Source organism: Echinops telfairi, unplaced genomic scaffold (genome assembly GCF_000313985.2).
Source record: "Echinops telfairi isolate 266 unplaced genomic scaffold, ASM31398v2 ScPeMD7_4;HRSCAF=17, whole genome shotgun sequence".
In the NCBI taxonomy this organism is placed as follows: domain Eukaryota; kingdom Metazoa; phylum Chordata; class Mammalia; order Afrosoricida; family Tenrecidae; genus Echinops; species Echinops telfairi.
The window spans coordinates 48,265,771-48,292,746 of NW_022103900.1; the positions used below are offsets into that span (position 1 = coordinate 48,265,771).

Sequence of the window (26,976 nt, forward strand, 5' to 3'; positions counted from 1 at the left end):
ACAAAATAAGCCAACTAATTGTGAATAAGTAATAACAACTTTATTTTAACTCGACGTGCTGAAATGCAAAAAATATTTTCAGCAACAAGATACAAAAAGTATGTATCTTACCGTTAACATCAACTGATTATTAAAAATGAGGCTGAAAATTTCATTATAAGTCTTTATGCATTTGGATCTTGAAAATCAAGCTCCCCTTCCCCAAAATAAATTTTTAAATAATTGTAGCAGAATTTTTCGTTTTCAAAAATGGGACTCACTTAAGTTACATCTTCATTCTAAAAACCTAAAGGCAAAATTAACTGGGTTACAGTATACAATGATAAACTCTTAACAGAAAAAGATTTAAATATAAGAATTCCTTTTCAAACATAAAGTCCACATACTACAAACAGAAGACACAGTGTGGTGATTTCATTTCTAATGAAGAGAAGTCTTGCATATGGTAGGCACTCAATATTTGTTCAATGGGACCTAAAATTTACATCATTCCTTGACACCTTAAATAGAGCTCTTGCTATGTACAAAAAAGGCTTCCAAAATACTTGTATGTGTGCTGAAAGTGCTGTCTTTATAGTCTGAGAACATTAAGATACACCTACCTATCCCCTCACCTAATTCTGCGAGTATTTCCATTTTATCCATCAACGGAGGGCTAGAATGGCTGAGTCAGAACACTTCCTCTCTTCACGTACGCCTATGAGAAAAGGTTGTTGAGTTGGATTTTCACACAATGCTACTTACTGAACAAAGTTCCCATTCTGGTAGAAATACTGGGTAGCATCTATGATTTAGAAAGAAGTCTTTCTTCAAATCTATGCACAAAAAATCGAAGGGAGCACACATACATTCGTAATTCTACTTTCTACAATTTAAGTGCTAACTTAGGGCTGCTATAAAAATAAGCTAACAAAGTTCATGACAACTTAAGGGAACACTACTATTTTCAAACCTAATGTTATAGCTGATGTCTTAAAAAGGCACTGTTTGCACATTTCATCATGCAATAAACTGGTCACATTTTCGAAAATTTCCTCTATCACTTTAACTTGTCCCTCCCAAATAAAGCACACTTAAATGAAATATTTCAACTACCCTAGACTTTTAACATTTAACTGAGTCCTGTTTTCAGAAATTCATTCTTCTGAATATACCACACACAAAGCAAGTAAGGATGCACACGCGTACACACACATACACAAATGACCACGTGATACATGCAGGGGTGTCTTCAATGACTATTTCAAGGCAATGACACATGAGTATTCAAGGAGGTAACATATTAGCAGGCCATATTATGGCACCTTCATACTTGTGCTCCAAAATACCGACACATGTTAAAATTGTAAAAGGAGAAAAAAAGCGCACAAAGAGAGTGTTTCTAATTCATACTCCAATGGTTGTCCCTATAATATGTAACATTTAAGACCATTCGCTACATTGCTATGGAGAAGCCTGTTCAGGTGACAAGAGGGAACCAAAAGCAGGCATAGTTCCAAAGGCAAGACTGTTCTGGACAGAAGTGGTTTGCATTGAAAACCATGTTTGTGGTCTCAAATTTAAGAAAAAGGGAATAAGAAAGGCTACTAAGAACACTCACTGCAGATTTTTTTTCATTGCCTCAAGAACCCACAACACCGAAAATATACATAATAAATTAAAAAAGTTAAGTCAATTTGCATACAATTGTTAGAATGGTAGGCATTATATTATCTGAAACATGGACATTTCTACAAATGTGGATATTCTTACATTTAGAGCACAGTGTCTGACATTTTTGGTAAAAAATGTGCTACCAAACTTAAAAAAAATTCTTTATAATAAAATCCTCAAGATCTGCAATAAACATTAAAGTAACAAAAAGTTGAAATGTTCATAATACCATTTATTACCAAAGTCACTATGGTAAGAGCTTAGATTCTAACAGTGAACTAATTCACAATCTGCTTGTGTGCATTTGATATAAAATGGAGACACTAGTACTTTCATATGACAACAAAATTCTACAGCCTGAGGAAGAAATTTTTCTCTTAGAAGACCCTAAGCAAAATCTTAAATTACAAGTGTAAGCCTGTGTTTTAACTTTCACACTGTAAACTTAATGGGCTCACTTACAGTGGAGTCAACAAAGTGAGCTTCTGAACCCCATTAATATCTTACATAGGATGGAGTTCAGTAACAGGTAAAAATCCTTTCTCTAGCTCAAAGTCCTCCAATTTCAAGTGTAAGTGAACACACAACGATCCAATTAAATTTCCCAGAAAGAAACTAAGATCTGAATATGGTCTTTCTAAAACTCGCTTGTTGTAGATAACAAAATGCTAATTTGACTTTTTCTTTCAAGGTAAATATGAACCACTCTTTTGCTATATTATAATTATATCAAGATAACAAGATAGCAAAAATAAAATCTAGTTTAAAACAACAAACTTCATCCCCCTCCTCCCACCCTCAATTTTGTCCTAAATTCAACCACTAGACAAATTAGACAAATTTTGACTTGGAGAATAAAGTTAGACAGGCAAAGATATAGACATATGCACTTGTTGTTTTTTTCCAGTGACACATTTTTCCCTTGTGGTCAAACACCAAACTCCTCTAAGAGGCACACTGCACTGTCGTGGTTACAATGAGTCTGTGGCGGGGACCTGACATGGATTGTGCCTGCTATTCTGGGACAATGTAGCAGAACAGACCACAACTGTGAACAGCTATCCAACACTGATCATGTGTATATGTTTAAAGCTAAAACTCATGGGTAATAAAGAACTGGCCCATGGAAAGCAGTTTATGTATGTAATTTATCCTGTTCACATTATGCAGAATTTCAACATCATCCACCATGTCAGTACAGTAACTGAAACAATAACTGAGAAGGTAGGCGTGGGGTGGGGGAGTTTCATAGCATGGTCTGGCAGGCATAGCCTAGGGGTTTTCGCCTTCAGTGTGCACACCCCACAGGGAAGTGATAGCAGTTCAGTGTTTTAGAAGGAGAGTAGACTGTCTGAGATTGCTTTAATTATTTGGGTGCTTTCTCCAAACAGGAATGAATTCAAAAGTGACTATCTGAAATTCAAGCCAATTTAACTATAATCAAGGACATCCTTTTTGTCTGTTTTCATAAACATCCCAGTTGCTTCCATTTGTCTTTTAAAAATTCTTTCAAAAGTTAAGACACAATTAATTATACCTTATAAACTCCCTCAAAGGCGAAAAAAAATATATATGTACCATTCAGCATACAAAAGTTACACATTAAAAGTGCATATATATCATTCTTAATTGGCCCACTCATTAAATTTACATTTGGTCATCCTTACTTTTAACATCTACAGAATTCTTCATATAAATGGAAGTCAAGAAAACCCCAAACAAACCCACTGTCATTGAGTCTACTCCAACTCACCGACGCCCCACAGGACAGAGTAGAACTGCCCGCCGGGTTTTCCAAGGCTATAGATCTTCATGGAAGCAGGCGGCCACAGCTTCCTCCCACACAGTGGCTGGTGGGTTTGAATTGCTAGCCTTCTGGTTAGCAGCCAAGAGATTCAATCACTGCACCACCATGGCAGATAAATTAAAAAAAAAAAAAAGACGAGCACAAAACATCCTTTCTTGGTGAAATCTTAACTCCAATCAGTTTTCAATCACTATAAACTTGGATAAACTCACAAAGAAACAACAGCAAAAGTTTATGTTTCTCCTAGTTTGTTGAACAGTTAACATACAAACGTCACAAATTGTACTAAAAACTTGGGCCAACTCATTGCATATTTGCCCCCTGAAATGAAAAATAAATTAGAATTGAAGCCGTGTATATTGCCATAACTTACCTTGTAGGTAAGCAGGTTCTCTTGTATTCATAGAACTTAGACTGAAGACACTCTTGGTAATCTCCAACACAAGTGCCTTTCAGGAGAACCTAAGTTTTAAACTTTGAAAAGATAACATAGGATAAACCCTATGAAATGCATTTTGCTTTCCTCAAAGTAATGGAAGATCCTTTTGAAACTTAATATCTTCAGTTATCAACATTACTGCATTATGGAGCTAGTGCAATCCCGCAGAGCCTTGGTCAAAATGACAAGGCACAATACAAAAATTAAAGTATTATATGAACAAGAGAAGTCACTGACGATAATTTAAGGCCTTGAAGTGAATCAGAGTATAATCAGTCTAATTTAAAGCTGAAGAATAAACCATAAATTATCCACCTGAAAAGCTAGCAATATGCTTTTTCAGTTTCTGTTCTGTGGACAAGAAAACAGAAACAACGCTTGCTTGTGGTTCGTGTATTAGAATCCTTCTGGACCTGGAGGAGTACAAGTCACTTCCATTCTCTACAGTGCATGGGCGACTTCAGGACTGTTTTAGTCGTTTGCGCGGAATGCCAAACTGCGGACACTGTGCAGATGCTAGTGCTCGGAAGGCTTCTGCTACTAGGTGAGGGTGAGACTGAATCATAGACTTCCACCCGGCGGTTTCCATTATGTCTGTTGCTTGGCTGCAAGATAAAAATCCGATGTTCATGTCAGAATGTTTTTCAAAATGTATGGTTGCAGTGTCATTTAAAATAAAATCTAGATTTCAAAGTGTTTTTAACATTATTATATCTGCCTCTGTGTATTTAAATTACTTGAATTCATTAAAACAACAGCTTTATCTTACTGGCATTTCCTGTTGCAATTGAAACGATTAAATCTTTTCGGATGTTCTATTCCTTCCAGGTATGTGATACTCGTTTCCATCATTCCACTCGCAGTGGAAACCACTGCTGCCCCAGCCCCTGCAAGATCTGCTCGTCCTTACCAGCCCCTTTAACATGGGTTTCTCTTGGGCTTAGGGCCCACCGGAAGAAATGATTTTGACATCACGGCTAATACCAAATTCTTAGCAAAACTCAAGTGGATATCTTCCCCAAATCACTGATGCTTTGCAGTAAGTGCACGAGGATGATGACCCATGTAAAACCATGTTCAGCTAGATCAGGGTTAAGGAAGGTCAGGAAGACCCCAAAGATGAGTTTGAGGCAGAGAGGCCAGCTTGCAAGATGAGGGTAAAGGCATAATCTTCATAGACTCTCTTGAAAGACACAAGATGGTCATGGGGTTTGCTAAGGGTTTTTAAGAATATGGAGAAGAGTACTTATGAGAAATTAGCATCGAGCAGTTTTTTCTTGTCCGTTATGACAATGCACCTGCTCCTCCTCGGAGTGTAGCATGGGCCGTCCGGTAACTTGATCATCAGGAAGCTCACCCTTCTACCTGAACATTCTCATCGTGCCTCTGCACACTTCTTTTTTACAAAACTCAAAGAACACTGAAAAGGAACACGATTTTTTTAGCTCCTCTGCAAATATGTCAAAGTTGCCATTTTAACGTGTCGTACACGGAGGAATGCAGAGTTCTTCAGGGAAGGGTTAAAGAGAAGAAAGCACAATGACAGCTTTCCAAAGTATAGAAGCAGACCTCGGCCACGGCCCCCAAGCTCACTTGCTCTGCAGCCCCTTTCCAGAAGAAAAGTTACTCGGGGTCCCCCTGGTCCGTAATCCAGGATACTGAGTAGGCACCTGCTCTTACAACCTACTAGGACTGCTCCAGTGCTGCCCTACCACCCACTTGGGGAAACACTCGAGAGGAGATGCAACAGCTTTTCATAGGTTTGTTCATAAAGGCGTCTATTATTCTGTAGCAACACTTGCTGTCCACCTTACGCTTGACAACATGCTCTCCTGAGTAGAGTCTCTGCTTCTGCCCTTTTTCTTGCCTGCACCTACCATCCAGATACTATCCAAACATTGGAGATTCTCCTCCAAAACGTCTGCTATCCTGCCATTTTACTTTAGTCCCTCGGGCACCAAACAGTTGAATTTACATTTCAACTTTCATCTTTTTCCCTCGGAGCAACTAGTGGTTTCAAATGCTGACCTTCATACTTAACATAAGCCCTAACAACCCCTTTGCCATGCTTCCAAAAAGGCTCCTTCACCTTCCATCTCATCTGAGCCACTTCCAACAACTTGTGAATTTGAACTTTCCCTTCATCTCCCTCCACCCCGCGCCCACCAGCCTCCACATTCTAAGGACAGAGGTTAAAACTCACACCTGACCATGACCATGTCCAAGCCCAGGTTAACTGGTTTTACTGATTTCCAAACCACACACCAAATAATGTCTCAGCACCCTATTGTTATCCACATGGCCTTTAGAATCTGATCTGGATCTGTTCCTACAGTTTCTTCTCAGAACCTGTCTCAAACCCAGTTCAGGCCTTTGTTTTCACACTTCCTCAGAAAGGTTTTCTTACTGAAATTAGATGTGAATGTCTGCTTATCTGTTGTTAAGCCATAAACTCTACGAAAGCAGGGAAAGCAGAGGCAACATTAAGTATCTCTCAAGTATGAAAATGACTGCTTCCAGTACTTGGGTCCATGCTATCCTTTCTACCTGCAATCCACCTTCCTTCCTAAACTATTCCAACTCCATTTCATGTTTTAAGACTCAGCTCAGTCATCTCCAGGAAGTTACCCATAAACCTCCAGGCTTAAGTCATGCGCCTTACCACAGCGTCTGCTATCACATTACCTACCACCTTAAGAACATCAAATTTTCATTATCTTTACAATTGTAATTAGTTGTATAGAAACATGTAGATAACTCAATATGCGTGCCATTTCCATTTTTCTAATTAATAATTTTTAAGCAATAATTTTTTTGCAGCATGTATGCAAAGGAGATTCAAAATCGTGGGTAATATTTTTAACATAAAAAATATAGGTTGAAGTAATTGATATTTTTCTAACAGTAACATTTGAACTTGAAAATGGTATTAAGTATAAAAGATCTCAGATGTATCATTGGGTTCCTGTCCATGTTTTCCTAAGATCGAAGGTGAGAAAGATGTATTAATTAAGTACTTCACCCTTTACAGTTTCAGCAGGGAAAAGGAAAGATCACATTTATGGCATTTTTGGAACATTACACAAGTATTGATGCAAGGTAGTTGGTGAACCTAAGAAGCAGTAGGTTAGCATTCAAATGTAAATGCATTCCAGACATATCTGTAGGGCACGCTACTCATGGGGGAAAAAATAACATTTTTAGAAATACTTTCTGAAGAGGCAATGATTAAATCTCTATCAGTCCTAAAACTCTGGATTTACATACATTCCATATGAATCTATCTTTAAGAAATTAGCGCACTCCTCCCACTTCATATAATCTACCTAAAACCCTAGCTCCAAGAATCCACTAGTCTAATATATTATAAGATAACGTAGTTTTCTTCATGTGACTGATATAAAACAAACACCAAGACTTGTATGTTCTGTAGGTGGAGCAAAGGCTAAGTGAACATTTAATCTCATTTATGCAGATCAACTTTAAGTCAGAAATTAAAGCCATCTTACTTGCTGTTCCAGTTTTTCCCATCTTTACACCCAAGCTGCCGAAGTACACTGCACCTGCATTGAAGATTGAAAGCACTTAGAACAACAACACAATCTGACGGAAAGCGTTGAAGGTTCCGTGTCCACGGAGATACAAGCATGGCTCACCTATTAATAAAGTCTATGGCTTGTGCTTTCAACTGTTCCGCACTGTGCAAATCTGCAAGGACAAGGGTGTCGGCCACGTTTTCCACTGAGAGGTTACTACACAGAGCTTCTTCACACATGACCTTCAGACGTTCCAATGCGTACTGTCCAAAGAAAAACAACCATTAAACACTAGCTCAAATCACTAAGCATTCCCATACATGCTTTTAATTTAGGAGTTAAAGTTAAAGCAGACTGGATCTTGGGACTGAGGGTCTATAAAAGTCTTTAAAATCATTTCTTTAACCTAATGTGATGAAAATAACAAGGGATATATTTACAAGACTCACAATTTCAATGTGCATAAGTGCAAACTATGGTCTTTATCTTCAACACAAGGTTTACGTGAAAAGGCCCTATTTTTATTAAAGTCTCCCCAACAGTATGTGTACTTGTCTGTTATACTATTTCAAACACTGAATGTTGCCCAGCTCACCCTTAAGAGTTTATTAGTGATTAATTAAGCTGAACAAACCCTATTCATAACCATGAAAACTTCTTAGGGTTGTTAGAGCTTATGTTAAGTATTTTAATAGCTTTAGTCAGATAAAATTAACATCCAATAAACTATACTGATTTAAAGTACATATGTAGTATGTTGCGCTTTCGACATGTGTTCATAGAAAAATGGAATAGAAAGAGAATGGAATGTTCCATAAAGGATTTGAGGCCCCCTCATATGCACATATACCCATAAAACCTTCGCAAATCAAGACCGTGAACACAACCACCATTCTCGAGTTTCTTGCTAGCTCCATACAGTCCAACCTATCCACATCAGATAACACATCTCAAATGTTTTCTATCACTATCGATTAGGTGTGATTTTCTGAAAGTTCCTATCAATGGAATTATATATTCTCGTGTACCTGGCTTCCTGCTCTACAAATATTTTTATAATTATTCAGAGAGCCATGCATATTGTTTCTTTTGATCAATAACCCCTTTTCATTGCTCAGTAGTTTTCCACTGTAGATCTGTTGCCATGGAATGGATTCTGACTCAAAGCAATGCTGCTGGGCAGAGTACAACTGCCCCTAGGTTTTCCAGGCTGCACTCTTTATAGAAGTAAGCTGCCATATCTTTTTCCCAGGGAGCAGCTGAGATTTAACTGCCAACCATTTGCCTAGTAGTCAAGCACATAAACACGTCAGCATGAGAGGGCCTTATTCCATGCTATTAATACATTACAATTCACTTGTTGATAAGCATGTGGGTTGTTTCTGCTTTGGGCTACTAAAAAAGAGGTTGCTGTGAGCATCAGTATGCAAGTCTTTGAATGGGCTAAGTTTTCTTTCCCTGTGAATGACAAACAAAAAGCAAAATCACTAGATCATATAATGAGTAGTTTTTAAGAAGGTGGCGATCTGCGCCCCAGCAGTCATGCTGTAGGTGCCATCAACTCAGTTCCGACTCACAGTTACCCTATGTACGTATGTGCACACCCCAAAAGGACCAGGAATACTGAACGGTACAAAATCAGGGTGTGCGTGTGTGTCGGGGCTGTGTTCTTTCACCAAACGGAACCTGTTCCAAAGTAGGTGTGCCATTTTACGTTCCCTCCAGCAAAGCATGAGACCTGCTTCTCTCACATCCTTGACTGCACTTGGTGCAGTCCCTTTAATTGTAGCCAGTATGCAGGTATGTGAAAGCGATGATACCTTTAATTTGTAGTTCTCTAATGATTAATAATGCTGGGCATCTTTCAATATCCTTGACATGATTTCATGACATTACTGAATAAAAAAGTTTCGGATACATGCACTGAAAATATTTTCTCCAGGCCTCATCTTCCTTTGTCTTTTGAAGTACACACTGTTCCTAATAAGCAGCATTATTTGGGTTTTGCTATTTTGTAATCGGACAATCTGTGCCTTTGAGGTTTTGATCTGTTTACATTTAAGAACATGGTGAGCTTTAAGCTTGTCATCTTGCTGTTTGCTTTGTTTCCTCATCTTTCTCACCTTCTTTTGAATTGACATTTTAAAAAATTATTCTATGCTAGCCTATTAGCTATAATTTCTTGTTTTCCTATTTCAATAATTTATTTAGCATTCATCAGGTTCATCGATATTCTATCTACAAACCCTAATTTGCTAGTAATTTTACATAGTTGCATTATTCTGGGTACTTTAGAGAAACAAATCCACAGAAACTCATGTATGAGAGAGTTTTATATAAAGGGTAAGTGCACATCAAGAAAGCATCCTAACCCAGTGCTGCCCAAGCCCACAAGTCCAACATTAGCCCATATGTCTGACACCAAGTCACAAAGTCCTCCTCCACCTCACAAAACACATGATAAATGATGCCGACTGCAGGAGGAAAGCTGAATCAGTGAGCTTGTAAGCATCTCGGCGCTGGCAGGGGTCTCCACATGGCTGCTCCAGCACCCAGGGCTGCAGCACGGTAGGTCCACGAGGTTTCTCCTCAGGGATGTCTTGCAGGAAGTGAGCCTTGCCAGCTGTAGCCGGGAACTGGCTAAGACAGATGCACCTTGGTCTGACCATCAGAAAGCAAGAGACCCAAGAACTAGAAAGGCAACGCTCACTGAGCGTTATCTCCCTGCCTTTCAATTAACTCCACATGTGTTTATCGGCCAGGTTGGCACAATAACTACCTCAATAGTATCTGAAGTCATCTGACTTAGGTCCTTTTTTAAAAAAAATTTTCCAAATCTAACTTTTGAGCACCTAAAATATAGTTCTAACGGTGGTCTTCTAACATCTGTCGGCTTTACGCTGACTTCAACTGATTTTTTTGCATTCTTAATGATTTTCACTCACATGCCAGACATTGTGGATTTTATGTTGTTGGATGCTACACATCTTAAAATCAAATATACTTTACCCTTATTCTAGGACAGTGTGTTACTTGGAAGTACTCTTAATTCTTTAAGACCTTAGTTTAAAAACAGGCAGGACCAGAGCAGCATGTATTCTAGAGCTAATTATTCTTTACTACTGAGGCAAAGAGGTTGATTATGAAGCAACACCATTCTTAGTATCCTACTCCATGGCCCATAAACTGAGGTTTTCCAGTTGGCAATATTCTCAGCTTTCATATGCATTGGGCATGGCTATATGGAATTCATTCAAGGAGTGCATTCCTCAGCTGGGTAACTTGCTAACACATTTGCAGTAATGAATTCTACGCTAAATATTCCAAAGGAAACCCTTCTGAGCAGACTTTCCTCTCCAGGACTTTGTTCGGCAAACTCAATCCGCTCGCTGTACTCTTCCTGGGCTCTCAGCTCTGTTACCCAGCCTCGGCAAGGGGACGTGCTGGGTCAATCACAGGCTCCCCAAGTGCTCAGTGACCTTGCTGTATCACTAGACCAGGATCATAAAAACCACTGTTTCCCATATATTTGGCTGTTTTCCTTGTGCATTCCTTGTTTTATTTATATTGTTTACAGGGGAGATGAGAAATCTAATTCCTGTATATAGCTCCTATATTTAATTTCTGAGTTGCTCCATAATTATCTTTATTAAAACCAAATTATTCTAGGAAAGGGATTAGGCATAATCTTAGTTACCTAATCTTGCTACAACAGAAATCTCACAAGTGGGTGTCTATAAAATACAGCAATTCATCTTTTTACAGCTTAGGCTAGAAATTCAAATTGAGGGTATAGGCTCTAAGGGAAGGGGAGGAAGGCCCATGTCTCCCTTTGGTTTCTGTTCCCGGTTCCTTGGAGATCTCTCTGTGGCTTGGCTTCTCTCGTCTTCCATGTGTGCTCACTGAATCTGCTTCTTCTGTATCGAAGGACAGAAGCCAAGATAATACTAACACAAAGAAAGCCCCCTCTTAAATGGGATTATAATCACAGAACTAGGGATTAGGATTCAAGCGCAGATTTCTTAGGGCCACAACAGGCATCAAATGTCAACTATTTAACGCAGTAAATTTATAAACTCTGTAGTAATCGGTGGTAACAGGAGGTGGGGGTTTGTTAGAAATTACGAACAAAAGAGTGGCAACAGATTTTGGTGCTCCCTGTTACCTAGCTGATGCTCAAATATATGTAAACACCAAGGTCACTAATTTTACTGATGAATGTTGACATGACAGGGGCAAGTTTAGTGAAAAGAAACCTTAAAAGAGAGATTACTGCTGTTTTGTTTTTAAAGCTAATATACTTTTACATAAGAGAAAGCAGGGCTGTTATAAGAAAACAAGAAACACCAGAAATATAAACCTGACTGTAAGCCTATTTCCCAAAGGGCAGTAAAACATTTACTACCAGGCAATATCCCCATCCCTGGATAAGCGATGGGCACTACTGCACACAATCGTTTCAGATAGCTCTCCCTGGACTTGGGTAGCATGCTCGCATGCATGCACATGCAAATCAGTTTATTAAAAGCCAAACATCTAAGAATTATATTTTAGGTTTTTGCTGGGTTGAAATTAATAAAAGATGATCAACTGGGTAAGAATTTTCTTAAATATTTTAATTGTCTATGAATCTGACCTATCTTATCTAAGCAGCTCAAATGGAAGATGTTATTTTAGAGATAATACAAAGCACAATTTTCATAGTATTACATTGAGTTTATGGACATGTTACTGAGTTCAATGTCTCATAATTTCAATGATAAAATATAGTTTAAATATTTTTAGCGTTTTTAATCATACAACAGTAAGAATTGCTAAGAAATGAACACGGCACCTTTATATAACACAATGCTGATTACTCAGACAATTCCATTTTAAAGATAAAATAATTCCAAGGCGGTATTTCCATAAATCTCTCAAATTTCACACATCTAAACTACAAATTCAAGGTTAGTAAATATACCATAACTTTCAAAACTTACAAGTGGCCTGACTTGTCAATGTATGCATGTGCATGTGGTTGTATCTTCCTATACATCTATCCAAAACTAAAATGTTGGTAATAAAATTAAAATTAGTTTTTAACCACTAATCATATGGAGTATATATAAGGCCATCCAAAGGAGATGTGCTTGTTTCACTCTTTGTTTTACTTTAATATTACCTAGTGCGCATCCCTGAGTGACACAAATGGTTAAGAACTGGGCTACCAACCAAAAGATTGGTACACTGGTTCACACCCACTGACCACACCTCAGAAAAAGGCCTAGTGATTTGCTTCCAAAAGGTCATGACCATGAAAACCTTACGGAATTCTACTGTGGAACAAGGGGCATCCACCATGAATCAGAGGTGAGAGGGATGCTGCGGGTAAGCACTCCCCATCTCCGTTTTATCTATTGGGTGTGACCTATCAGCTGCACAGTCTTATACTAGAAAAATGACGTTACAAGAGTCACATAGAGGACAGGGCATACAGTTTAAAGCAGTGGTTCTCAACCTTCCCAATGTCGCGACCCTTTCATACAGTTCCTCATGTTATAATGACACCCCCCAACATAAAATTATTTTCATTGCTACTTCATAACTGTAATGTTACTACTATTATGAATTGGGCAACCCCTGTGAAAGGGTCATTTGACTCCAACCGCTGGTTCAAAGCAATAGTTTGGAGCAATGGTTCTCAATTTTGACTAACACTCAGAATCACTTGACAGCTTTTAAATTAAGTATCAAGATCTAAGCTTCCTTCCATACTAATTAAATCTGGTTTTAGTGGTTGGGAGTGGGGGTGGGATGGGTCTCAGTGTTTTTTGTAAGAAGTTGTCTAAAAGATTCAAGTGTGCTTTCATGATTAAGAACAACTGACTTTGTGATTTTCTAGTATTTTTATATTTGCAGCTTCCCTAGCTTCATGAAACACTGCTACAAAGCATTATTAAATTGATAATATCCTCTTTCCTCTATGTTGTCAAAATTGAAAAACAAAAGAACCACAAAAAACAGAGAATTATACAAAATACTCATTATTCTGTCCCTTTTAAAAATAAAGGCCATGTAGTATCATATCATGGCTTTAAAACAAAGAGCGCTGAGCAGATTAAAGATAACCTGAAAACAGCATAAGTTATATGCGACTGGGCATGTGTTCTTATAAAACAGGCAGTCAAAACTATTTTTACATCTTAACGTCACATGAAATATTCACTCTCTTCCATATGCTCTAACTGGCTTAAGATAGTTTTACATTTCGTTGATTTAAAAAACAAAACAAGAAAACCTCATTTCCGTATTATCCTACCATATGCTCTTCTTAAAATCCTCAAGCGTCATCTCCCAGGTAAGCCATCTACACACAGTCCCAGCTAACCCAATACTCCCCTTAGTTGGGGTTTTCGCTCAATGGCAGCTTTCTACAGACACCAGGCTGGAAGGCGTTTTCAGCTTCCTTGAGACCTAATCACTTACTTTGTCCGCAGCTGCTAACAAACTGTCAGCCATTTTGTCGAGGTTTGGTGCTTTTCCTGTGTAAACGAATCTCATCATTTCTTTAAAAACCTCAGGGTCTACGTCGTTTATTTCTACTCGATTCTGTTATTAGGAAAAGGAAGGTGGGAAGGGGACAAGGAAACATAAAAAAGTGGTCTTTAAAGAACTCACATATAAGTGAACCCAAGTAAATCCTGGATAGTGAGTTAGAAGCCCCGAAAGGCACCATCAGTACTTTACACCTCAGATGTCCAGAGAGATATTTGTAAATATGACTCTAAGTTTGAGAAGAGTAAATCTTTGGTAAGCTAAGCATTCACAGTGAAGCAGGTACATCTAAAGAGACACACACACTATGTGGGTGAGAACCAGGGCCAGTTGGAGAACCCACACCTGGACTAGTTCATGGACTACCTTGTATGAAAATAAGTCCGTTTCTCGATTTAAAGCAGTTAGAAAAAATTACTATGGGCTAAACTGAGCCATATTATAATCGCTCAAATAAAGGATGAGGGTGATTAATTTAGTATTTTGTTAAATTCTTAAATTCTAACATAATGCAGAAGATCCCCTAACCAATGATTCTATTCTCAAGATTAAACAAAATTAGGAGCTCAAAAAGAACTTGCCATCTCAGAAATCTCTTTCCTAACAATGGCATGCTTACTTGACTTGAGATGTGTTCTGCCCAAAGAGGACTGGTTGCTTTTTCTTCCGTATTTTCGTATTTAGTTTCTCTCCAGGAAACAATACACACTAACCAATACTTCTGATCATTTATTGTCAATAACTTCTGATGTCCATGACATCTCCCCAAATGAAAGCTTATCAAGAAAGCTGATCAGAGCACTTGCCCAGACTGATCATCAAAGGAAAGAGCACAGCTATTTCCTCGTGGTCTCTGGTTCTACTCAATGAACACAGTTGAGCCTCAGGAAGACATTCTGGAGTTGTCCAGCTAGTCATTGGACTAACAGCAGAGATTTAACTTCGGACCTCTAACCTGACTACATTTCACCTGACTACAGGTGAAAATGAAAACATCTGCAGAAGTCAAGTAGATTAAATATGGTTTTAGTGATGAAAAGAATACCGATATTGTGTTTCTGGAAAAAATTCCAAAGATTGAATCATGAAGGCTGGAAACAGGGAATATACATTTTAAGTAAGGATGTCTCCAGGACAGGCCTTTTGGAGAACCACGCATTCCCACCCAGCCGAGTGGCGCTGACACAGCTGCTACTTTGAATAGTGACTGAGCATCCCCATGGGGCTCTCATACTCTACTACAAAGACAGAGACTCCTTCCATCTTTCCACAAGTTTCTATTTTTTCCTCTTTTTTACAATGATAGTATGACGATGAAAATATGTACTGCTACTTTTTTAATTCCCATTTTATTATTCTACATTTGCACAAATTCAATATTAAGCCTTTCAACTATATTTACCTTTTTGCTTTCTTCCATTTCATGCTCAAACATTGCATTAAAAACTGGAGAACGAGCTGTAACAAGATTTAAGCACCATTATTTAATGCACAGTTTTATGGGGAAAAAAGACTAATTATACAACTCAAAAGTAAAAAGTACCTGCAAGCACAGATTTATGAGCCTTGAATTCTTGTCCTTTCACAAAAAAACTGCAATCTGTGAATCTTGTATTTTCCCAGAGATTACCTAGATCTTCTGCTAGTCGGCACTCGGGTACCTTCAAAGTGTTTGTGTTTGTATGTCCTGATATGTTCACTGAGTCTTGGACCACACTCACCTAATTAAAAAGACAGCAAGAAAAATGCTTTCACAAACTGACATCAACAATACGCTACTGTGCGTAATTAAATTTAGGTTTAACATTACTTGAAAATTCCAATGTACCCTGGAGTTAAAAAAGCCTGTTTTCTGGAAACTGAATTGAGAGACATATTTAAGGAAAAGGAACAATATAGAAAAAAATTAGAAACACAAAGAATTTCCTTAATTAGTGAAATATTATATAAATGGCATATCAGTTAGTTGGATTAACAGCCATTTCCAACAAAATATATGCCATGCAAAACAGTCCAAAGATATTGTCCTATAGCCTACTTAAACCAATGCCTGCTGCCATCTAGTTGATTCCAATTCACAGGAACCTATCTATATAAATTTCTGAGTCTATAAATCTTTACAGGAGTAGGTACCCTATTGTTTCTCCCACAAAGCAGCTGGTAGGTTGGAAGTCACCCAAGTCCAGTATTTACCCATCAGTGCCATGTGGGCTCTGCCTCCTACTGTGGTGAGTGGCAAATGGAGTCTTAAAAGCTCACGAGCAGTCATCTAAGATACAACTATTACTCTCTCCCCATCCACAGTAATGGGAGGAAGACGAGGCTTTCTATTATCGTAAAGAATTACAGTCTCAGAAACACAGGGTAGTTCTATCGTGGCCCTAAGGGATTATCAAGAGTTGGGAGTTTTTTTGTTTACTCTAGAGAAGAATGATAAAAATTAAAAGCCTTATGGAAACAATTATTGCAATGGACCATGAGACATCAGTCTTCACAGCCTTGAGAGAGAACAGAACAAGGCAGTTTCTGACTACCACTATTAACTGCTCTAAACAGGCTCACATTAGAAGGTCCTGGATCGTGTAGAAGGAAAACACGTGGAACTCAGTATCATAAAAGAGACCAGGCTTATTAGTCAGGAGACTGGTACGCCCTCAGTCATACTTCAGGTCTGGAACAGAACTCCCCTCCTTTAGAAGATCGGAAGGGCAGTGAGTTAGTTAATTGTGCCAGCCTGGCCGATAATCACATGTGGTGCTGGTTGAAAGGTGGAGGGATAAATGGGTGGTGAAGCCTCGCCTTTCTAGTTCTCGGGTCTCTTGTTTTGTGATGGTTGCATCGGGTGAAGCTGCCTTAGCAGTTCCCTGCTTCAGCTTGCAAGATGGATTTCCTACAAGACATCCCCAAGGAGAAGCCGCATGGATCTATCCCGATGCAGCCCTGGGTGCTGGAGCACCCGTGTGGAGACCCCTGCCAGTGCTGACATGCTTACACGTTCACTGACTCAGCTTTCCTCCTGCAGTCGGCATTATTGCCCCTGTTTTGTGAGGTGGAGGACTTTGTGGACTGGTGTTGGGTATGGGTTAATGTTGGACTTGTGGGCTTGGGCAGCATTGGGTTGGGATGTTTTCGTGATGCACATTTTCTTTGCATAAAACTCTCTCTTATACGTGAGTTGCTGTGGATTTGTTTCTCCAAAGTACCTAGACTAATACAGGCAGCATTCACTGGAGCACAAAGTTCAGCAGAGTGAGCAAAGAAGACTCATGAGACAAAAGGCACAGCAAGGAAGTGGAATAAGCGGACGAGGGAAACAAAATGTGTATGAATTGTTGAGTATAAGACTGATGATATGCTTTGTAAACCTTCATCCAATTCACAATGAAAGTCAAAGAAATAATTTCCACATAATATTAAATGCATATAACTTAATTTTTAATTTCTCACACAAATGTGCCATGGGGTGCAAATCAACCTTTCACACTATTAAAAAAGAAAATTACCCATCTACAACATACAAGCTGGCAATTATTTTAAGTGTCATCCCTATATATTTCAAATCTAGTAAAAGTAATTTAAATTGCAGAAATTTTCACCAAAAACTGGTAATTTTTTAAGTTCATAAAATCTTTTGTAGAAAAATCAATAGAGCAATACAAATACTCCTTAATTCCATTTGTGAACACTGCATTGCCCAGTCGCTAACAAAGGTTATTGTGATTATGACACTATTTGTAAGACAGTTCCAGTATAATGTGTATTAAGTTATCTTCCATTAAAATGGCAATATACTGAGTATTTTATGGAAACGTTCCTAAGTGTTTCCATGTCAGCTTTAAAAAAATAATATGGTATTCTTTTTGATATTTCACATTACATTTAATAAACTGAAAAACAAATTAAAAAAAGAAAAACAATACACCTCAACAAGTAAAGCAAATGTTTTAGAATAGACTTTTTTAAAAAACACAAAAAGTACTTATCTAATTGTCGCTTCAGCTGCTAAATTTTGGGGTAATTTGTTACACAGCCATAGATAATATAAGTGCATTCATTTAAAAACATATTTCAGAAGGTTATATTAGATGTAATTAAGTTTAAATAAGGACACATATAATAATTAATTGCACAAAATTTAAATTAAAAAAGATAAATTTCATACTAGCACATAAAATATCAATGTATACACTTTCTACGAACACTTCTAAAGAACAAGTGGAAAACCTGTATTACATACTACCTTTTGGAACTATATGTGCATAGAAATAATCTAAGCTAATCATCTCATTTTATTTAAAGAGTCACTGTGAGATCCAGAGAAGGTGAATAAAGTACGCTAGATGGCACAGCTAGTTAACAGCAAAGAAAAACTAGACTTTTATAAGCAGATTCTTTTTTAGGGATATATGTAGATATCCCTTGGGATTTTTTTAAATTAATTATGTGACTTTAAAGCAACTATGGTTCAGAAAGCTTTCACTACAACGTTGTAAAATATTTTTCTAAATATGAGAACTACAATTATGTACATAAATAAATCTACTAATGAAGGTTCTCCTAGCCTATTAAGTTTTTAATCAAAGATATTTCTAAAACTTTAATAACTACAAAATAGAAATAAGCTTCAATAACCCTTAACTAATTGCCCCACAAAGCCATATGTGATAACTTAATGATACACAAACCAAAACTGTGCTGGTGTTAATATTTGGGGCTCGGTTATGATTGCTTTTTATTACACGCAATAATTATTTAGCAATATCAACACTGTTCTTGAAATTCCTAGAAAATATGAGCTGGCTTAGTTTAATCACATAATGTAATATTATGTAAGTTACAAAAATGTGGAGTGATATTGAATTTAAGGAGCCTGGGTGGCATAGTGGGTTATGCGTTCAGGCAGTAGTTTGCAATCCTCCAGAGAAGGATGCGCTTTCCTGTCCCATAAAGAGAGTTACAGTCTCTCAGGAGCCCACGGGAGCAGTTCCACTCTGTCCTGAGAGGTCACTATGAGTTCGGACCAACTTGATGGCAGTTAGTTTTGTCACATTTCATCTAGGAAAGTATTTTACTCATTTTATTAGCTTAACTAAAAATAATACATTCAACATGGACATTTTCTAAAATAAAGGGATAAAAAGGTAAGTATTTATATTAGCAGCCATAGACAGACTGATGTTAAGCATGTATTCTGAATAAGTAACTGTTTTTCAAAAGGCTTTATATGGTTGACATCAACATATGAAACCACAAATTTTAACCAAGACACATAATTAGTATTTCATACACCAGGATTACTCAAGGGATTGCTTAAAAGTATAAAATAATGATCCAATCAAGAAGCAATATAGACTAGATCTAGTGGTTATTTTATTAATACATATTATCACACACATCAGTTTCATATGTAAGGTAAAATTTTCATTTCTTCTACTACATATTTAAATAAGTAAAAAAGTTCTATTTGAATGAACCTAGAATGAAAAATTCAGAAAAAAGGCTGACATTATTTCCTGAAGTTAAATTTGTTTTTCTTTCATGCAAAAAATCTTAAATCTGGATTTCCTTCAATACAGAACCAAGCTACCAATTTAAGAAATTTGTTTCTGCTTTAACGTGCTTCTGAAAGCTGGGAATTCCCAAAGCTGCACTGCGGTACACTTTTGCTGTTCCAGTCAACGTTCTGACCCCCACCACTGCTCATTAACTCCAAAGTGGGGGCTTCTCAGCAGTCGTTTGCTGTTTTCTAAATGATGGGTCCTCAATTTTTAAAGTTTATAGTTCAAGATTATCCTTAAAAATTCAGGTGATAGGAATAGTACTGCCCCTCTTTGCCCAGAAAGGACCTTTCATTGAATAAAGCACCATCCACTATCACAAGTATTTTTAAAATAGAAAGGCTATCTTTGCAATAGAATAGGATGGGGGCAGGGGAGGGGGGGGAGACGTGACCTTACAAATGATTACGTTTATGTAACTTTAAATACAAAACACATTATATATATTTTATCTGTGAATATAATGAAATGGCATGGGTCTGGCACACAGAATATTTCAAATCTACTTCATTTCCAAAATGAGCAATGACAGAGCTGTTTACCGTGCTAGAAACAGTTTACCCGTGGCCGCCTGAAACACTGTTTGGAATCTGCAAGATTATGCTAGGTCTTGCATAGGAAGGGTAGCGCCAAACTGCCTTACCTGTCTACAGCACCACTTGCAGGGGAGGGGGAGGAGGCAGTTCTTTAGGTTGTCTCAGTGCAACGCTTCCTCCTCTTCTGCAAGCAGTGCAGGAGACGCTGCAGAAGGAAGGGGCATCCATGAGAGTGGTGGAAGAAAGAAATGGTGGGAGGGCATGAAGAAGGTGTAGTAAGAATACGCTTTGCCCAGCTATACTAAACATGGTGCCCAGAGAATAAGTATCTCTAACAGTAAAAAGCTGCATGCTTCAGGACTGAAAACTGCATTTGACCTACCAACCAATTGAAAACCTCTGTCAGAACGGATTCTCTTAGTAGGGTTATTACCACGCATGATTTGGCATGTGAAATACTAAGCATGATTCAAAAACATGTTATCAAAAAAGGATCTTAAACTTAATTTCAGCCTTAATTCTGAATTTCTTAGTTGTCTAGGTTCCAATGATATATGTTAAGGAAAAGCTGTAAACACTATTTTAATTCTAAAAGGATTATTTTCTACAGAGATTCATTCAGAAAAGACTTTTGCTGTAGTTGTTTTCTTTAAATTGAGTGATTTAGTCTTTAACTTCTAACATGATTTTTGGAAACACTTGGAAATTTATTTGAGATTACTGATAAAATTCAAGAAGTGTCTATTTAATATTAAAGATGCTAAACAATATTAAATAGCATAAGCTATATTTATTTAGACTATTACCCAGAATATTTGTCTATTAATAACAAATGATTTAATAGCTTCTACCCCTGCTTACCAAAACTGCTTAATGATAAATCCTACTCAAGACATGCTCTATCAGTCAAATAATTGTATTCATAACAAATTCAGCATACAGTTCACTTAACTTGTCTAAGTGAAAATAAGATGCATTCTATTTGCACTGGGTAATCTCTAGGGCCATATTTCAATTATTATTATGACACAAAATAATGACATGCAATTAAGTTGTAATTCTGCCAGGAAATTTTTACACATTTCCTCTAAAGAGATTAAAGCTACCTAAGTATCAGTTAAGAAAATTATCATGCTTTGAAGACACTCATCTATCCACAAAACCCTGATGAAATCGAGCAGTGAATTCACTGAACTATAACCTTTTGTTGCTTTCAACATTTCTAAAATTATATTACTGATATTCATTATAAGTGGTATTGTTAATGTAATAATCTTTAAATCACTTCAAAGATGAAGTTCAAAAGTTTATGTACATTAAAAACTACGATACTGACAGGCACAAATTAAAATTTCAAAATTTTCAGAAATTATTCAGCAGGACAATGCTGCTAACTTTAATATACCTCATTATGTTTATACAAAGACACAGGTGGGTGTCAAACATCTGATTAACTATTAAAATATAAAGCAAAACCTGTTGTGTCAATGATTTCAATCACAGTCACCCTACAAGGCAGCACACACAGAGCTGTTCGTAGGGCTTCCGGGGCTGCAAATGCTTACGGAGCACACTACCACCCCTTTGTTCTGTGAGGGGCTGCTGAGTTTACAACCATCAGCCTGTCAGTGAGGAGCTGAGCACTTTCACCACTCTCCCTCAAGGGACCTTTCTATCTTTGAATACTATCTTAATTTTTCAGGTACTTTTCATTATGGCTTGCATTTAGAATCAAACTGATAAACTTTTTAAATATGATCAATATAACAAAAAGTATTGGCAGTATCAATTACTCAGAATGAAGGAGACATTCAGAAATGTTCATCTACATGTAAACACATTCACAATCTTTTCAAAAAGAAGTTGTTCTTAATATATATGCTAGGTGGACTGCCTCCATCATCAGGGCACAATGCTGAAGCTCTGGGCTGCGGACAACCCAAAGGCTATGGTGGTTGGAACTCATCAGTGGCCCCCAAAGACCTGGCAAGATGCTCTCCCATAAGGATCCTGGCCTGAGAAACCCTGAAAGGCAGCTCCACTCGGTTCTATGGCGTAGCTGGGCATCAGAATTGACTCAAAGGCAAACAATTTCTGCATTTATACTTAAAAGCTACATATAATGACAGAAATTACAGAAATAACTAATTTCCAATTGGACTACTGCACTGATTCATATGGCAAAATCTAGTCAGCTATCTACAGTCAAGCACTTAAAAATAAAAACTTTACCAATATAACAATAGATTTTAAACGTATAATCAATACTATTACAGTTAACACTTTTGCTAAATCACTAAACTGTTCCTTAAATGAAAGAAGACAAATAAAGTACCTACCTCACAAAATAATGTAAGCTTATCATCTGGTAAAAGACCATTAGCTTCATCAAGCAAAAAATCCCTTCTAATGAATTTCTTAAAGCCCCAGTCCTTCCCTTGCACAAATCGATAGGCTCTTTGGCTTTCTGGTGGAAAATAGAATACAAGTTTAAGTAAAGCATGTATTAAACAAATATATCTATTAATGATAACACAACTGAATAAAATGAACATTGAAAAAGGGGTTGATCAATACAGGCATTAGAAAATTATAGATGTGTTTTCACAAATGAAATTTCTTAACATTCAAGTAAGGTGGCACAAGATCACTCCACATTGCTACTCAAATGTTAGCCATCATGAAATGAGTTCAACTTTGAGTGTCTGGGTCCTAAAGAGATGAAAAGCCTGATCAAATTTTGTAGATAAGGAATCACTTTTATCAACCTAGGTCATAGGTGACAATGAAATATGATCAAAAGTACTGGCATATGCATACTGTTCACCATCTCATATCAGAACCCTAATTAAAGCATATTCTACCTATCATTTCCCGCTTCTCCTTTTAAAACTGGATGCAGGAAATTACTATGTTGACCTTTAAGCTATGCTGGGACATCTATACCACTGACTTAAAGTATTAACCGACTACAACAAAACCATTAATTGATGAAAAACTTTAAAAGTTTCTTTAGTAGCTTTATGTCTTTAGATGTAATTCTTTTAATCCTCCCCCAAATTATACTTCTAGTATACTTTTATAAGATTTAATAGCTAAAATTAATGTTACCAATACCTAGCATACTGCATAATTGTTGTATTCTGAAAGACAAAACCGTCAACAGTAAGTAGTCCCCATCTGGTATGCAAAGAGTAAACTAGACATATGATACCAGCAATATACGGGTACATGTACGTCAAAAAATATTGCCACTAGCGTGCCAGTTTAGACATGCTTAGGTTTATTCCAAGCAAAAACTGTTTAAACGGGTCTCTGCGATCGGTGGATGGCTGCAGACAAACTCTCCCAGCAATACACTTCTCTTAGACGCATCATGGTGCCTTCAAAGAGTGTACTCAAAACACTGGGATCTTCTGGGGCAGGGTGGTCCGTTCAGAGGGTAATTAATAGTGAATGTTCTTTACACTCCAAAGGAGTAATCCTTATAACTGATTTTTCTCTAAAGCTATAGAACTATCACAGAGAAAAGAAATTTCAAGAAAATGAAAAACTGCACTGGAGAGAAAAGGGTCGGCAAAGTTGAATCCAGGCATTTTCCATCACAACGAAGCCCTTCGCCATCCTTTGAGGGTAGGCAAGGGCGATCCTGCAGGGATCCACCCGACACCTTGCCCATTCAGACTTCCCTTGGTTCCCCAAATTCAGAGAATATTGAAAGGGAACAAAGTCTGAAGCCTCAAGGATGGCGTCAAAGCTGCCAGTTTTGTTTTTTTTCAGAGAAAGGTAGAGATGAAAACTCTTGCCTTTAGAAGTGTATAAACCTACATGGAGCATATGTTGAGAAACATCGGCTTCAAATCTTTTGCTTAATAAAGGTTTCTATGGTTGCTTAGTAATACTTCTTGACTTGAAAGTCTAATCCTGAAAACACTATTATCGTAAAGAAAGGTCAGACGATGTGAATACATGTATGGCAATGACAATAAAAGGTACTATTTTTGAAACTGCATGTGTGGAATAATTTTTTGTGTGATAAAAGTTACTTGTTTCTGTGATTAACATCTAGAAAATATAAAATTTAATGTGGCAACTTATGATATATTATTAATTATGATATATTTCCCTACTGTGCATATTGCAAAATTCTTATAATATTCTGTTATGAATTTCAGGTTACATAGTTTCATCTTCTATAGATATAAATCTTGGACTGGCTTTAACAGACCCTGTGACAAAGAAAAACTGACTGCTTTTAGTCAATGTCTAGGTCACTGCTTAAAAAAATTCTGTTTACAAAATGGTAAAATATTCTATCTCATTTCACATTACTCTGAAGATTTTATTACTGGCAAAAATAGCAAGGAAGACAGGAATATCTTTTGAACACCTATTACATTGTCAAGTACTGAACGAAGCATCTTACTTTAATAGCAATTATTTTTCCCCAAGAGATAAGTGAATGTCATTTTAGGATATTTTAATGAAAAAGTTACATTTTAACAACATTTTAGTTTTTATTGGTCTTGTGAAGTCCAAGATTTAGTAGACCATGTCTATGCTAGCATTTAAAGCTGATCAAATACTGGCCAAATTAAGTGTTTTAAATGAAGTAAATATTTATGGAAAAAATAATTCTCTGGTTTTCTTTGTAAAAGTGCAGAAGTCATATAACACAGTTACACAGCGACTTCTTCACTCAGTTTCAAATTACTTACCCATTGCTTTTGTTTCTTCCCTCTTAGCATTCAGAAGGGAAAATTTGAATTTTGCTCGAACTTCACTTTTGGGGCAGCTGACTAAAAGCAAATATAAGGACAAGTAGTCTTTACTTTCATCATCTAATCCCTTGGGGTTTACCCTCAGGCACCTGAAATGAAACAACAGGTTCGCAAGGAGGAACATGGCAAGCATTCAAAACAAGAGAGGCAACACGAAAATCATTCATTACACAATATCACAGAGTACTCGGTAATTAATACACCCATGAGTCTGTATCATTCTCTATACTATACTAGGAATTGATAACCAATCATATAAAATTAAATTAACGTTCACTCAGGAAGAACCACAAAATCATAAAGGAGCTGATGGGAAAACATCAAAAAGCAAACAACAAACATAAAAACAAATACCACCTTACCATTTCATTTTGTCATTTGGACCCGATGAAAATGTTGAGCTTTTTAACACTTCACCCATTTCTTCTCGACAAAAACTGAAGTTATTAATTGTCCACATGTAGGAAAACTTTACCACTTTAACCTAAGAGATTCAGAAAACCACTTTAATAATGTAACTTTGTGTTTTAAAACTCGTCATATCCTATCATCCACTTTTCTAGCACTTTTAAAAGCTACACACAAGCTTCACAATATTCTCTAAATCGTCTAACAACTTTAAATGACACATCTCAAAAGGCAAGGCACCTTTTACAGCAGTACCTGTGTGTAACACCAGCTTTCTGCTATAGGACCAGCAGACATGTCTCCAGGTAGAGGCGGGGTGGGCTCCTGAGACATTGCCACGTTATTGCTGTCTTTTAGAATTTATGCAGTATCCAACACAGTTAGGACTTTATCTACAAAAAAAGAAGTTCCGTTTACTGATCAAGAAGTTTAACTGACTGTGGCGATGAAAGTCATGAAACAATTCCTTCTAATTAGATTATGATGGAACAAATATGGATTTGGATTTTTGTGATTTTTAAGAAATGAACTCATCAGTCTTTGTGACACAGTACATTTGAAATTTACACAAGAAAACTAAATATTTATAGATCAGAAATTATACTGCCCAATCATGCATTCCAAATATTACAAATCAACTATCATTTATCTTAAATAAGTAAAGTCATAAACAGAGAATCACAAAACAACGTGGAAACTGAATGAGAGCAAACAATTATATCGGATTCACTTTCCTTCATCTTTTCATTGGCATATGCACGAAAAGCAAAAGGGCTGCAGAGTTTATAACAGCCGTGAGAACGAAATATTAATTACTCGTGCTTTAAGACCCCAGAACTTTTCACCAAGGGAAACAAAGTATAGGCAATGCTTTAATAATAATACAGATCTTCATTGTCTCTTTCTTTCACACAAACAAGCTATCTTCTAAGACTTCATCCAAATCAAAGCTTCCTATAGAGATCAACCACAAACTTCCTTCCAGGATACATAATTTATTACTCATAACCTGGCCAGAATATTCATGACTAGATGATAATCTCCCCCTCCCAGGGTTGAATGTATCCTTTGTTTCTAGATCAAAATTTTAATATGCTTACCTATTCACAACTTTTTGAAATACCCTTTCTCCCACTCACTGCCACCGAGTCAAAACTCATGAGGACCCTATAGGGCAGAGTAGAACTGTGCCTGGCCAGTGAGATTCCAAGACTGTTCATTCTTTACAGCAGTAAAAAGCCCCATCTTTCTCCTATGCAGCAGCTGGCGGTTTCGAACTGCTGACCTTGAGGACTACAGCCTAACGTGTAACCCCAACGCCACTAGGGCTCCCTTTTCTACCTCTAGTGGTAGGTTACCGTTGCCCTCATAGACCATTCACTGTTTGACTGGAAACTGAGCCATGGGAATGAGTTTATTTCTGGACTAGAAGGGTGAGGTAGGGCCATACTCTCAGATATTCCTCCAGTTTCTATTTAACCAATGAGCCTAGATGTTTTTATGATGTCGAGTTCTGTTACATTTCTCTCCTATCTAGGACCTTCTAATGGGATCTCTTTCAAAGCAGGTCATGGTGATAGCCAGACACTAGCTCGCTCTTCTGGTCTCGGTGGTGGAAATTGATGTCCTTTACTTCACTGGACTAATTGCTTCCATGTGTCTTACATTCTTTTCACTCCTCTTTCTTCCAGACAGGAATGAATTATCATTATACCTTAGAC

The 26,976-nt window shown here is 37.3% G+C and overlaps 1 protein-coding gene across 2 annotated transcripts; it reads right to left on the reverse strand.

The window, feature by feature from the left end:
• Positions 1-3,585: 3,585 nt before the first annotated feature.
• On the reverse strand, positions 3,586-25,634 carry SPOPL (speckle type BTB/POZ protein like). 2 transcript variants are annotated; one of them, XM_004703877.2, is made up of 10 exons: positions 25,511-25,634; positions 25,210-25,331; positions 24,785-24,936; positions 22,406-22,533; positions 15,516-15,693; positions 15,375-15,430; positions 13,904-14,026; positions 7,556-7,698; positions 7,409-7,462; positions 3,586-4,504 (listed from the first exon to the last, which is right to left on the reverse strand). In XM_004703877.2, the coding sequence occupies exons 1-10, from the start codon at positions 25,586-25,588 to the stop codon at positions 4,360-4,362; spliced, it is 1,179 nt and encodes a 392-aa protein (XP_004703934.1). In that variant the 5' UTR covers positions 25,589-25,634; the 3' UTR covers positions 3,586-4,359. The 2 variants fall into 2 exon arrangements, with proteins under 2 accessions (XP_004703934.1, XP_045155228.1); XM_045299293.1 differs by having other exon boundaries at positions 25,496-25,566.
• Positions 25,635-26,976: the final 1,342 nt, after the last annotated feature.

Excerpts from the sequence above, each read along its gene's own strand:
- SPOPL (XM_004703877.2), bottom strand. The coding sequence starts at position 25,588 with ATGTCTCAGGAGCCCACCCCGCCTCTACCTGGAGACATGTCTGCTGGT. Across the intron at positions 15,431-15,515 it reads TCATAAATCTGTGCTTGCAG|CTCGTTCTCCAGTTTTTAAT; the intron begins GTACTTTTTACT and ends ATCTTGTTACAG. Across the intron at positions 7,699-13,903 it reads TGTTAGCAGCTGCGGACAAA|TACGCATTGGAACGTCTGAA; the intron begins GTAAGTGATTAG and ends TTCTTTGGACAG.